This window comes from Lepus europaeus, chromosome 7 (assembly GCF_033115175.1).
Source record: "Lepus europaeus isolate LE1 chromosome 7, mLepTim1.pri, whole genome shotgun sequence".
NCBI lineage: Eukaryota > Metazoa > Chordata > Mammalia > Lagomorpha > Leporidae > Lepus > Lepus europaeus.
The window spans coordinates 57,719,419-57,733,798 of record NC_084833.1 but is presented as its reverse complement, the minus strand read 5'-3'; the positions used below and the strand labels follow the sequence as shown (position 1 = coordinate 57,733,798).

General features: G+C 49.0%; 1 protein-coding gene across 6 annotated transcripts in view; it reads left to right on the top strand.

Annotated features, from left to right (window-relative positions):
* The first annotated feature begins 889 nt into the window (after positions 1-889).
* Positions 890-14,380, top strand: part of PPFIBP2 (PPFIA binding protein 2) — a 167,559-nt gene continuing 154,068 nt past the window's right edge. For 4 of the 6 annotated variants that reach the window (XM_062196568.1, XM_062196565.1, XM_062196566.1 and 1 more), the window contains exon 1: positions 890-1,042. Coding sequence is in view for 1 of the 6 variants with exons in the window: in XM_062196567.1 (XP_062052551.1) it covers positions 8,391-8,404 (14 nt within the window). In the remaining 5 variants the exon portion in view is untranslated. Of the gene's footprint in view, positions 1,043-8,375; positions 8,405-14,380 lie in introns of those variants that run through there. The other 2 variants (XM_062196567.1, XM_062196564.1) reach the window with 2 other exon arrangements.

Here is a 14,380-nt window from a genome sequence, read left to right as displayed (position 1 = left end):
AAAGCGGATTCAGGTCAGGCACTGGGGGTAGGTGCTGGACTAGGGCTCCAGGGCGCAGTCCTCCCAGATTCCAGAATCCATTCCGGTGGTGACACCGACAGCTCTGTTCTCAGGCCTGCCCATACCTGATTTGGCGTCGGGCACAGGGAGGTGATGGTGGTGGGTCTCCTGTGTTCACCCGACGGCGCCAACCGCTAGAGGGACCTCAGGCTCCAGGTCGCGGGTTCTGGCGCGGCGGGACCTAGGGTAACTCCGACCCTTCTGACCTCGGGCGCGGGCGGGGGGGTGGGGGGAAGGGGAGGCTCAGAGACAAGGAATGAGGCTGCCCTCAGGCCAGCTTCGATTTCGAAGGAATTGCACCCGGGCCCGGGAAGTCCCACAGCCCGGAAGGATTGCTGCTCCGGGGGTGCCTCTAACACGAGTTTCGGATGCTTCTTTCTCCACAATCCTCGACATAAGTTTCCTTCTGCTTCCTCGTTTTCCTGCCCTTAGTCCGCGCCGGGGGCAGTGCCGAAGGGCTGGAGGCACCCAGCAGATTAGGAGCTCCAGCGCTGAGAACCGCCCCGAGCCTCCCTGCAGCGAAAGGGGAGCGGGCGGGGTAGGGGCCGCGAGGGGGCGGGGCTACGAGGTGGGCGTGGTTTCTGAGGGAGGCGGGGCTTGGGTCCGGACTCGCAGCGCGGCCAGGGGGTGGGGAGAAGGCAGGTTGGAAGGGGCGGGGCCGATGGGACGGGGCCCGGGGGAACGGGAACGGTGGCGCACCGGCTCCGGCGGGACCCTGGGAAGCCCGAGAGGCAGGGGGCGTGACCCGGGGCGGTCCCAAGGGAGGGTCTCAGGGCGGGGGAGCGGGTGCTCCGGGACGAGCCTCCGTCACGTGGGCGCCGGCCCGGCCGCTGCCGGTCGGTCCGCTGGTTGGTCCGGCAGTTGGTCAAGGGGCCAGTGGCCTGCGGCTCGGTTCTCCGCGCTCATGTTCCAAGGTGGGGGGGACACGCGAGCGGCCCACACACCTGAGGCACCCGGAGAGGAGCCGCAGCCCCGCGCTCAGGTCAGTGGGCTCCCCTCACGGCCCCGGCTCGCCGCACGGTAGGGACAGGGGCGTTACTTGGGGGAACCGGGAGCCCCCAACCCCAAGAACCACACGGGACGCGAGGAGCAGGGCCTCTTGGGGCCCCGAAGTGTGCCCCAGGCGCGAGGACGGGGACCTTCCTCCCCTTCTCTGGCGAGAAGAATGGGAGGGGGGTGTAACTCCCGTGTATCTGCGGGGACTCCGACCCCACGCTGCGCGGGATCCGCAGGCGGACCGTGCTCCCACAGGTGCCAGGATGGCCGGGGAGATGCGCACGGTGGTTGGTGCCTCAGAGTGCGGTGCGGCTGTGTCCAGCCCTGCACGGCCTGGGAGCGGTGGTGAAAACTGGGGAGCCCATGGTGTCGTGGGACTGTTAGCCCAGGCAAATCTCTTCCACAGCGCGTGGGTCAGTTGCAGTGCGTCGTCTGAAGCCAATTCTATACTGTAATCGCAAAACCTTAGCAAGCTATTCTAAAGCTCCAGCCACGGGGTCCAAGGGACTACAAAATGCCATGGCCCTATTTAAAAAATTCTTTCAGAACATCCCGACTGCACACCCACAGTGTTTCCTGAGATGATTATATACTCAAATACCAGAACTTCCAAAGTTTGGGTAGGAATGAAGCAGGCATTCTAGCCAGTGTTTAATCCTCTTTAAAAAAAAAAAAAATCCCATTTTATTTTTAATTTTAGAGCAACTATTTGGTGTAGATCCATCTCCCTTTCTGTGTTTTGGCTTGCTTTCTGCATCTCTCTCCTTCCTCCACCCTTCTGTAATTGATTATAATACAAATCCAAAATGTCTCCAAATTTTATAGTTATTTTGTAAAGTTAGATGCTCAACTACGGAAAAGTAGTTGCCATAGTCATAATTCATCTCCAGCATGTTCCACTGGCATATGGGAAACACTGAATGCTATCCCATTTAGAAATTATTTCTCTCAGGTTTAAGAGAGAGCCCGCTGTTTAAATTCATATTTAATGATTCTGCTTAAATTCATATTTAACTGAATTTGAAGTGGGTGATGAGGGAGATTGGCAAATTTTTTACTTACTGCATTCACCCATGATTTTCTTTACTATATTTTAGTTATTAGTAGTACTACTTTGAGATATAATGATGTGCCAGTTATTTATTGTTATTTGGGAGACAAGTTGAGTATCATGGTCTTTTCTCAAATGGAGTAGTTAAGGCAGATGTGCTATGATTTTAATACTAAATGACATGAAATAAATGACATGAAAGAGGTAGAAACAGCTGTGGGGAACTCCTGGGTTTCGTCTGAACAGGGGAAATCTGGGACGGTTTCAAGAAGGCGGATGTGTTTGCTAGAACTCAAAGGATTGCTCCTGGGTTTCTCCAGGCAGAGGCAGGCAGAGCATGGCCTGACTGAAAGTTGTATAGGCAGGCAAGCTTGGACTGCCTTTGGGAAGTGGCCAGGGGTCTAGTTTGGTTCCTGTGGTGAATGGTGGACATTTAAGCTGGTAACTAGAAGGGACTGTTGTCCTGGCAGCCCTGGAGGCCAAGTGCAGGAGTCTGGACTTTGAAGGCATAGGAGTCAATAACTAGTTTTAAGTAGGGAAATTGACTGATGGTCCCGTGATCATCTCAAACTCAGAGACCTTGGCCCTTGACCCTTCCAACCTCCAACCTGATACAGAGAAAATCTGGTCAATATTTGTGAAAGGAATGGTAAGACAACACTTTAGATCAGTGCTTCTTAAACTTTAACAAGCTCGATAATCACCTGTGGAAATCTCCTTCAAAGGACCTGCTATTCTGCATTTCTAACAGGTTCCCAGGAGGGTGCTGACCACTTCGATGTAGCAAGGGTTTAGAGCAGTATCTTGCAAATCTGGCTATGCTTCAGAATTGCCTGGGGAGCTCTGTAAACCATTCAGATTAGTTCCATCTGGGATGTTGTTTCACAGTTCCCCCAGGTGACTCTGATGATAGTCAGCCGGGATTTGCTGTGGTGAGCAGTGTCAGTGCTATGGGAAGTAATGACCAAAGAGACACTGGAGAGAGGGGCCAGTTGGAGCCTCGAGGGCCAATTCAGAGTCAAAGTGATGGGCCTGTGAGAGAGGTGACTATGGTACCGGTAGGAGAATCTGGAGCACTGGAGAGTGGGAGATGTCAGGTGTCAGGGTTGATTGAACAGGCTGAGAAGGGAGGGGGAGGAACAGTGAGGAATGGTGTGCCCTTTATGTTTGGGGTAAAAATTGGAAGTTGTTTTTCACGTGGCCCTAGGATTGTTTGTTTTGTTTATTTCAAAAAATACAAATATTTCATGATGGTCTCCTGCTTAAAAATCCATTGGTGGATCTTCTAATACAAAATATGAGAAGGAAGAGCTAATATAAACACAACTGGGGAGGTATTTAAACACTAAGTGCCACAGACTATGTTCCCCGCTTCAAGCTTGAGAGTCACCACTTGGTGTGGGCACAGCTAGGTGAAAACTCTTGGCAGTTTTGTTTTGTCCTGAGTCACTGTTTTCCTTCTTCCTCCTTCCTTAGGGGAGTTCTTCCCTTCATCTATGTGTTTCCTAGCATCATTCTTGGTTTCAGTACTTGAAGGCAACTATGTGTCTTTTCACAAAAATCTACACAGTCTAAGAAAAATGGATGGCATCCCTTTTAGACTCTTAAAGCCAGGTCTTATTTGACCTCGTGGATCTTCACATGGTCCCCTCTCACCTCACACATCTGGTAAATAATCTTAGAGGAAATGCTGCCCTGGACCAATCTGTTTAGCTTTATGCCCAGATCTCCTCAAGGCCTCTTGAGTTCCAGCTCAGAGCTGCTGACTGTGAGCTCTGTCTTCAGTCTAGTTTTAGTTTCTCTTAGCCTTATGGTCATTGGTTTGGTGCTCCTTGGTAATTCTTACTTTCATTTCCTCCCTGTCACATTCATGCAGACACATTTACGTACACCAAGAGCTGCTTTTAATCACCTTATTCAATGGTATATAGTAATCTTGTCCTCTATACCATGTCTGTAGATGAGAGGCCTAGACACAGAGGGGGTAGGGTTGCCTCTCTGGTAGGATGAAGTATAATGTCCTTGTGTGGCATTCAAGGCTCTGTAGGAGCCAGCCCTAATTTAGCTATCAGCTGCATTTCCACTGTTTCTCCCAGAGAGGAGCTCAACAATTTCCATTCTTTGGCACCTCCCCACCTTTGCATACACTTATTTCCTCCTCTGGGAAGGCCCTTTATGTCTCTGCTCTGCAAGATGGATCAACTCGTGTTAGTCTTTCAGATGCAGATCAAACTTTTGAAGTCATTTTTACTCTTCTAATATTGTAGACATATTGTAACAAGTACAGATCTCTGCTATGTACTTCATCACTTTATTTGCATGTCTCTGAACTATTTTGGGGCTGCATCCATTTGCCTGTGTGGCTCCACACTTTGCAGATGTCCAGGCAAAGTTTGTGGTAGACAAGGGAATTGAGCTGGTTGACACTGCAATGTTTGTCTCAGTATAGAGGGAAAGAGGAGGGTTATTTAGTGTGGAAGATGAGGGGAGGAATAGAAGCAGAAGCTGAAAGACTAGGGAAGGATCGGTCCAACAGGAGTGGGCCCATAAGACGAGAGTCTTGGCTTTGGCAGGGGACACTGGAGAGGACAGGTTGGAGCCTCAGGCTAGAGAGAGGTCATGGACGGTCTTGAAATTTGGAGCTAAAGAATTTAAATTTTGTTCTGATGACATCTGAAGGTTCTGTCGTCAAGAGGCTTATGCAGTGAGGTGGGCAGGTTGGAGGGACAGGAAGGAACTGCAGTGAGAACAGGCTGCTGGAGTGATTTATTGAGGTAGTTGGGACCTAAATCAAGGCAACAGCCATAAGATGGAGAGGAGGAAACAGAGGCCCGTGAGCTTGCCAAGAAATCCAGCAGGATTTGGTGACTGATTGGATTTGAGGGAGAGAGAAAAGAATCAAATTGGACATTGACATTTTGTGCTAGTTTTCTGGGAGAAGAATGAGGCGATTGTTAGTGGCATGAGAGCACGGAGGAGCTTCTTGGAGGGGGGAAGGGACGTGGGGGTGCGTGATTCCTTTTGGGATCAGAAGGGAACTTTGGGTGGTTTTTGCTTGTCCTTTGTATTTTTACTTACGCGAATGATGAAACCCAGAGAAATCTACCCAGGGTCGCCAAGGTCAGTTCTTGGTGGCAGAATTCAGGCCTCTGAATAGTGGCAGTGAATTTGGCCAGAAGAAAGCTGCCAGAAGGTCCAGATGGAGATTCCATTAGGCAATGAAAAATGGGAATGAAACCATGTTTGGGGTGAATTCAGTCGGCACAACATTCAAGGTCAAGGACTCAGAGGGGAAGTGTCTGCTGGTAGCCAGTTCCAATATGGACCTGAAGGCTTAAAGATCTGTTGTTGGGTTCTGTGGTCTAGCTCTGTATGGGGCTGTGCAGGTGGGGAGGGCTTGTATGGTATCAGCACTTATACTCCTGATGATTATGGTGGTTACATGTGTATTACTTGGATTTTTCTGGGAATGCAACCCGCAATCAATTTATCATCCCTGTGGGAAGTTGTATTCCAAGACTTAAATCCCATTTTCCCCCAAACTTTAGGGATATAGCCAGTACATGTGAAGTTGCCTGTATGGTAATAGATTGGGGGAGGGAAATGGGGTAGGGGAACAGTTAGCCGGGGAAGGCGACCAATTAGCCAGAATGTCCTTTAAGCAGAGACCTGTATGGATCCAAGGTCAGGGGTCCAGATGGTTGAGTGAGGGCCACATATGTCAGATGAGCAGAGAGGGCCTCATCTAGAATCTGCATTGCTGCCAAGAGACCCAATGGCTCTGAGACTGGAGTTCCCCTCACCTCCTCACCCCTCCCTTCACACTTCTGCTCAACCAAGCTGTCAGCTTCCAGCTTCCCCAGATGGAGTCTTGCCTTTGTCTTATACTCTGGCACAGAGGTCCCTTCGATTGGCTAAGGCAGGGCTGGGTGAATACGTGTGAAACATATAGATTACTGTCTGGAGTACTGCCATTCAACTTCAAGGGAAAATTTGTCAAGCCTATGTTTGATCTATATAGCTGGGTCTTGCCAATTTCTACTTCCTGTTGTTCTGAAATTTTTTTGTTTTTGTTTTATTTTTTCCTACTGAGACAAAAATGTATACACTAGCCTGCTTGCTCATGGTGAAGTCTCAGAGACAGCCATGGAGTGCAGACTTGAGATTTGGGTTGTCCATGTCTTAGAAAAGACTTATGCAGAGTCAGTCAGGTGGAGAGCCCGTGAGTTAATTCCCAAGAAGAGATTAGGTAGCCCAGGTGAAGCTACCTACAGGGAAGCGATCCTGCATGACCTCTTCCCTGGCCTACAGCTGCTGGAGCATTCACAGGTGGCACTGTGTTAGATCTGTTTCCTCCTGACATGAGAACAGGTGTAGAGAAAGAGGTGATCCTTTCTGCCTATCTGCTTGCTGATCACTGGGAGGGCATAGTCACAACTCATGTCCTGTTTATGCAAAGTAGAGATGTAATTCCATAGCAATTGTGTGCATGGTTGGAATATACCAGTCATGTGCAGCTGAGCCTCTCAGGCTGGACAGGGACCTCTCTAGCCTAGAGGGCCACTCCTGTGATTATATTGAGTATTCCAAGAGATCTTCTTAGAAAATTTGTCCAGCCTACTCCTGGCAGCAGGGCCTTGAGAACCTTGCCAAAAGGAACTCCTCAGTTGACATCTCTCTCTCTCTCTCTCCCCCTCCCTCCCTCCCTCCCTCCCTCTCTCTCTCTCTCTCTCTCTCTCTCTGTGTGTGTGTGTGCACGTGTGTATGTTTGAGAGAGAGAGAGAGGCAGCGTTGGGTAGAAGCCAAGAAGTCTGTTGTAAGGACTAAAGGAAAAGGGCCAAGCCACGGCTTAAGCTAGAAGAACCAAAAACGTGTGTCCTGTGTTCCTTGCCTGTGTACATGGCAACTCCTTTCTCTACAGAGGGAACACAAGGCCTTGTTTCCCCCGAATCCAAGAGGTTTGGCATGAATAGCTAGCTCAGTGCTGCTTCATGGAGGCAACAGAGGTACAGATTGGCCCCACAGAAAGCTGCTGCCAGAGGGGAGGATAGAGCAGAACTTCCAGCTTTGGTGGGTTTGACAAAGGACTTGCCTCTTGTGGTAGGAGGTGCGTTATTCTCATTTTGTGGGAGAGAAGTGCCAGAGAAGAGAATTTTTTGAAGTTTTAAGAGCATTATATTTAATTGTCCAAACTGGGTGCTTTTGAGAGTGAAAGAAGGTGGATGAAAACTAAACTGCATGGACTGTGGGATAGGACTCTCAGGCACACTTGGGTGTGTGTTATCAAACCAGTGTTCAAACTCCAAATACTGAGAGCAACAGGGCAGTAAAGGGAGGTGGACAGGGGAGAGTGAACTGGCACAGGGAGAGGGGAGTGGTTAGAATGATTTGGGATGGGAATGGAAGATTCTTCTAATTCAACATTTTAGCAAAGCAAAGGAATCGTTCTTGGCATTGACACCTGACTTTGGATGTCATGAAAAAGTGATTACATAAGCCCTTCCTGTGACCAGCCAAGACATCTGGTTCTTTGACGCAGTGCTGCTTACCTGGTAACAGCAACAACAGCCCTGGGTCTGTCTAGGTTTTCACTGCCCTGGCTCACTGGAGCTGCACAATGCCTCAGGCAGGGATTATTGTGTTGCTGGCAATGAGGAAACTGACTCCTGCCCACCCCACCTTCTCAGTCTTTCATGGCAGACAGCAGGTTTTCTCCATCTTGAGGATTTGGCCTCCTTGCCCCTCCAGGACCCTGGTAGCTGTAAAGTGTGGCTTTAAATCAGACAGTCCTCTGTTTCAATCCCATTTCTGAACAGATTTGCTGCTGCTAACTGGGGCAAGTCTCTTGACTTCCTTGAGCTTTAGATTCCTCATCTGTGTTTTTCTTTGTTTGGCAGGGAGAGGTGGCAGAGCAGTAACAAGCCCACTTCCCTTGGCTGCTGTGGAGACTAACTGAGATGGTAAAATGGTGACTATGGTGCTTGGCACAACTTAGGCGGTCAATAAAGAATTTATTATTATTCTCTCCTCAGGAAGCCTGAGAAAAATACTTTGCTAGGAGCAGTGGTTAACATGCAGAGGGCTTGCCCTGAAGTTCATGGGGGAGAGAGTATTTTCTTGGTTTCTAGGTGTGATGCAGAAAGACAGCCCTGAGATAAGTGAGTGGAAAGTCCAGGAGGCAAAAGTGCACAACATGGGAGGGAACAGCCTGGTTTCAGATGACTGAACCCCAGCATGCAGGATGAGGGTGGCGCACACAAAGCTCAGAGCCCAAACCAGCTCGATGAGACGTGGCAGGTAAGTGCAAAGTCCTGCCTTAGGCTTCCAAAATCAATTTGTGTGTATCCTACCTGCCCATGTGGAAAGGCCCACATAAATTGTCATTAGTAGAAGTATCATTTTTAGACAGCAGCGGATCTTTTCCTTGCGTTGGCCAAGAATGGCCACACCTGGAGATGCTGCCCTGTCCCATGCTCCCAACCTCCCACATACACATTTTGGAGACAGGTAGATGAGGGACTCCAAATACTGCAAGGTTGGGGTCCTTATCCTGCAGAATTTGGAGGATCCTGACTACTCTTTTTGGGAGGGTTGGGGCGAGGGAACCACTATGTTTTATGTTGCTCAGGATGATTGAGGGTTCAACATAATGATAGTAGAGGGGATTAAAGAAGAGACAGATTTAGTTTTTCATGATATAAGGCATTCCAAATAACTCAAGCTTTTCTCTTGGGCCAAGCAGCTGTCTCAGAGCATGGACTTATGTCTACTTGAAAAGGGTATTGTCAGCTATATTGGCTAGAAAGCAAGTTATGAAATAACAGAAGCAGGGTTTGCTCAAAGGCCAAAGGTCTGACTAAAAGAACTGTAGAACTTTGGCACAGAGAAGGCTTTGTGGATCAACCAATTTCTACTGGATCCCGAGGAGTTGGAACCACAGCTGCACCTACTAGGGCCGGTGGGGTTTGTGTGTGTGCGTGTGGAATGAAAATGTGAGGATCCCAGTTGATAAAACATCATTTGTTAAGGGCATAGAAAGCTGGGTCTACAAAGTGGACTTAAGAACTAATAAAGAACCAGCTTAAGTAGCTCCTACCATGGTTAAAATTTGAACAAAGAAGCTGGGACAATAAGGGGTAAAAGACTTGAATGCCAAACTAAGAAGTTGGACTTTTTGCTGTTGCTCATAAGGAATAATTAGCGGCTTTTGAGCAAAGATGACTTGTAACATGAGGGTGGGAGGCTGCTGAGGAAGGGCAACCTGAAAGCTGTGTAGAAGCTCCTCTGTCCCAAGTCACAGGCTGGATATCCCACTTAGTGCTGGAAAGGCTCTTGGCAAATACCTCTGAGGTTATCTCCCCCTAGAAGAGACAGTAATACAGTATTCTCTGCTTGGCCTAATCACCTGACTGGGGCATGAGGGCTCTTTCAGATTCCCGGGCCACCCCTTGAAGATTTTGAGAACTTGGCATTCTGAGGCTGGGAGAACAAGGGTATGTGGTTTGAGGCACATGGCTCACAGCATTCAAGAGGTAGTGGTGGCCAGCGCCACGGCTCAATGGGCTAATCCTCCGCCTGCAGCGCTGGCACATCAGGTTCTGGTCCCGGTCGGGCTGCCGGATTCTGTCCCAGTTGCCCCTCTTCCAGTCCAGCTCTCTGCTGTGGTCCGGGAGTGCAGTGGAGGATGGCCCAAATCCTTGGGCTCTGCACCCACATGGGAGACTGTGAGAAGCACCTGGCTCCTGGCTTCGGATTGGCACAGTGCGCCAGCGGCCATTGGAGGGTGAACCAATGGAAAAGGAAGACCTTTCTCTGTCTCTCTCTGTCCACTCTGCCTGTCCAAAAAAATAATAAAAAAATAAAAAAAGAGGTAGTGGTGGGTATAGAGGGTACGATCCAGGAGAGCATTGGGAAGTCTGACTGTGTGCAACCTGGATCACTGACAACAGTTCCAGCACTAAGAGGAGGTGTGGAAGGGCTGTGAGTACCCAGGGCCTCATTTAGTAAGTAGGCTGAGGTTTTGGGTGGGGAGCAGCAGATGGGAGAATGGAGAGTGCTGTGGTTAAGCATTGTGGATGCCCGAAGGGCATGATTTCCTGGTCTGGGTGACAGACAGCTCTGCAAGATTGTAGGGAGGCCATGGCAACCCCAAAGTCAGAACCAGTCCACCAAGTCTGGGGAAACTCCCACCCTTTTTGGAGCAGAGGTAGAATATCATTCTTTTTTTAAAATTTTATTTATTTATTTATTTATTTATGTATTTATTTTTGACAGGCAGAGTTAGAGAGAGAGAGAGAGAGAAAGGTCTTCCTTCTGTTGGTTCACTCCCCTAATGGCCGCCACAGCCAGCACTGTGCCGATCCGAAGCCAGGAGCTGGGTGCTTCCTCCCGGTCTCCCATGCGGGTGCAGGGCCCAAGCACTTGGGCCATCCTCCACTGCCCTCCTGGGCCACAGCAGAGAACTGGACTGGAACAGGAGCAACCGGGACTAGAACTGGGACTGGAACTAGGAGCAACCGCGCCCCAACTGGGACTAGAACCCGGGGTGCCGGTGCCGCAGGCAGAGGATTAGCCAAGTGAGCCATGACACCGGCAGAATATCATTCTTAAGTACTCTGGAATCAGGAGACTCAAGACCTCACTAATTATTTCAGTCGCTAAAGAATTTTTGAACCATCCTGTATTGAGAACTGGGGTGGTGGGAGCACAAGATTAATAGGACATGTCCCCTGCCTGAATGAAACTTAAGGGATGCGCCCCTTGCTCAAAACATGCCGCAATAACCATTGAGAAATGCAGTGAGTATTCAGAGAAACGAGGTTGGGGTACCTGGCTTGCTGTGAAGGACACATTTGAAGTGTGTCGTGAAGTAATGACAGGAACCGGGGACACCCCTTCCTACTCCTGGCAGAGGGAAGAGCTGTGCACAAAGAAAGGCCTAGGGGTTGTAAATTAAAGGGCAACTGTGTGGGAAACAGGTGCTGAGGAATAAATGAGGTTGAACAGGGCACCAGAGATCGAGGGTTACCCTTTATTAAGTACCCACTATGCATCAGGCATTGAGCATTGACTCTGCATTCCCTTCAGCCTCCCAGCAGCCCTTGGGGCTTTACCTGAGAAGGAAACAGCTCTGAGAGGATACACGACTTTGCCGAGGCTCCCTGGGTGGTGAGTGACTGAAACAAGGTTCAATCCCGTCTCCCCGACCCAGACTCATGCTCCTTCCACTCTGTTTTGCTACCACATTTAAAGTCCAGATTTTTGTCATGATGAGGTAGGAAGACCTCCGTCAGTGTGTGTCAGGCCGTTTCAACCTTTGACAGGCATGTGTGGGCCTGGCCAGGTAGTCATGGCACACATGCTGGCTTTAGGAAACACATATGCATAGCCGCGTGTATTTAGGACAGAAAGCTCTAATACAGCAGGATGTTGCATGATTATTCACAGTATCATAGAAATTATTAATTCCTGACTGCTATTGGCAATTTCTGAATTCCTGATGGAATTCCTCTATTTTCTCTCCCACTCAAAGTATATTAGAATGGGGCAAGACAACCCTGATCTCTAATTTATATGGAAAGCCTCTGCTTTCACGACGTTATTGTTAGTAACACATTACTTACCAGCAGCCTCACGTGTTTAGGGCCCCAGGTGAGAACCCTTGAAGGACATCTAGCTAGAGCTGTGCTCCAAGTGGGTTGGGAGGGTGTGGTGAGATGTGGGAGTCAGAGAAAGCTGGGCAGTAGCCCAGTGCTGTGGGGTGGAGAGGAAGGACTGATACAGTTCAGTCAGTGTTTGCTGAGTCCTGTTTGTACAGGGCTGTGGAGTGGGCTGGGACACCTGCATGAGAAGAGAGCATTGTTTCCATGGAGGGCACGTTCAGGTTCTGAGCAGGTGGGTGTTTGTGGGGGCTGCCTGCTCAAATCGGGGTTATTCCTGTATCCTATAGAGCTGACCAGCCCTTACAGCTGAGCAGGTCTGCCCTGGACCCAGTCCTCTGTCCAGCTTGGCCTTCTTCCTGGAGCCCAGAACCCAGATTGCTTCTGTCTTCAGGTGGACCTAGGTCCTTCAGGCTTTCTAAAGGGAAGTTTTGCCTAATGCCAGAGAGAAGGCCTGAGAAGACCACCTAGGGAGGCAGTCATAGCCATGGAGAAAATATGGTACAGATTCAAAGAAAAAACATTTAGGCCCTGATAAAGGTCTTGACAAATCCATCTTCTGAAATAGTGCAGTTTGGGTCATTATATTCTCCAGGTGGGGAGAGGCAAGGTGTTGCATATTTACTGGGCACTGAGCTGGGTAGTTTATTCTCTCCTCTTTCTTAACCCTTTGACCAGCACCGTGCAGGCAGGTTTTATGTCCATTATACAGTAACCGGAGAGGTTAATGTATATTACCCAAAATAAAAAACTAACCCACTCTGTAAGTGCTAGTAGAGAGATTTAAACTCAAGCCCACATGACTATGCTACGGCCTCAATGTTTATGTCTTCCACAAATTCATATGCAGGCTCTTCAAAAATTCCATGGAAATGTTGGTTATCTTTTAATTCCAGTTTCCATGAATTTTTAGAAGTGCCTTTATGTGTTGAAGTCCCAACCCCAAGAGTATAGAGTGAGGTGGGCCTTTTGGGAGGTGATTAGGTCATGAAAGTGAAGCTGTCATCATTAGGATTAGCATTTGCATACAAGAAGCCTGAAAAAGCCAGCTGATTTGTTCCACTGTGTGAAGACACAGGTAGAAGTTGTTATCTATGAACCAGGAATGGAGGCCTTCAGACACTGAAGCTACTGAAGCCTTGATGTTGGACATAAGCTTCTGTGGTCTATAAACTATCCAGTTTATGGTAATTTTGTTATAGCAGCCCGGATGGACTAAGTTGAGACTTTTTCTACGGCACCTGCTCCTCTCCTTCGATAGAAGAAGCCCTAATTCATTTGGCAAAAAATGAACCTCAGAAGACTCGGGGGCAGGGACCTGATATCTGTACTATGAACCCTTCTGTGGCCCTTTTTGAGTCACAAGGACCACTGCACCTTTCACTTCTTCCTTTGAGTCTGAGAAACTGGGTATCTTCTATAGGAGAATAAAGGCCTTGTTTTATGTAAAAGAAGAAGTGAGAAAGATCAGAACAAGACCTCCAGGAGAATTTTAGACACTCCTACTCCCCTGGGGTCCAGCTGACAAACTTCTAGGAACAAGACTGCTTGGGCCCCCAGGGAGAAGACATGAGAGCTGTGTAGTTCCTCTGCAGACTGGTCCTTCTTGGGAAAGTCCCTAAACCACCCTCTGGCCTCAAGGCCAGAGAATGGAAGTGATCTGAGTGGCAGGTGTCTCGTGACTGAGGTTAGGGGACCAGTCTGCCTTTTCCTGCCTGCTCACTTCACAGGCTCAAGCTGTTGAATTGTGCTGGAGGAAAGAGGGCTGGGTCCAGGGTTCTTGCCTCCTTCTTGCAGTTGAACCCCTGGCCAGGCGGCTGGGTCTTAGGGTTTCCTTCCAATAGCATCCTAAAATCTGGCCTCACTAAGTGGTCTTGGTCATCGGGCGTGATTCACTCTCAGCTGACTGATAATGAATATTAGGAACTGCCCTTACCTGGATGCCATTTAAGGTCTAAGGCTGCCTCTTGGACTGAGAGGGAAGGGGAACACAGGTGTGTCTGGGCAGACACCAGTAGCGCAAGGACTTGCCCAGTTATGTCCATAAGATGAGGGTGTGCACATCCAGGTACCATAGACTGGGTTAAACAACAAAGTGTGTTTTCTCCCTATTATGGAAGCCAGAAGTCCAAGGTCAATATGTCTGCAAGGTTGGTTTCCTCTGAGGACTGTTTGCATGGCCTGCAGAAGGCGCTCTTCTCCCTGTTCCTCTCTTCACATGGCCTTCCCTTGCTACCATCTGTATCCTAATCTCAGTCATTTGGGATTAGGGCCCACCCTGATGATTTTGTGTTAACATAATTACCTCTTTTAAAAACCATATTTCAAAATATGCCATTTTGAAGTCCTTGGGCTTAGGACTTCAAGATACGAATTTGGGAGGTAGGGACACCATTCAGCCCATAATGAGATGTTTCCAGAATCCTCAGTGAACAAGGCTCAGGAGGATAGTGAATTTGGAGAGGTACTCACTGCTAGTCCTGCCAAGGTTGGGAGCAGCCCAGCAGGGCAGGCCCAGCCCAGCCAGTGGAGGTTTGACCAGCCTGGTCCAAGGGCTCAGCCCAGAAAAGCTCTGGCCAAGCTGTTTATGTGTAGTTTGGCTTTCTGTGCAGTA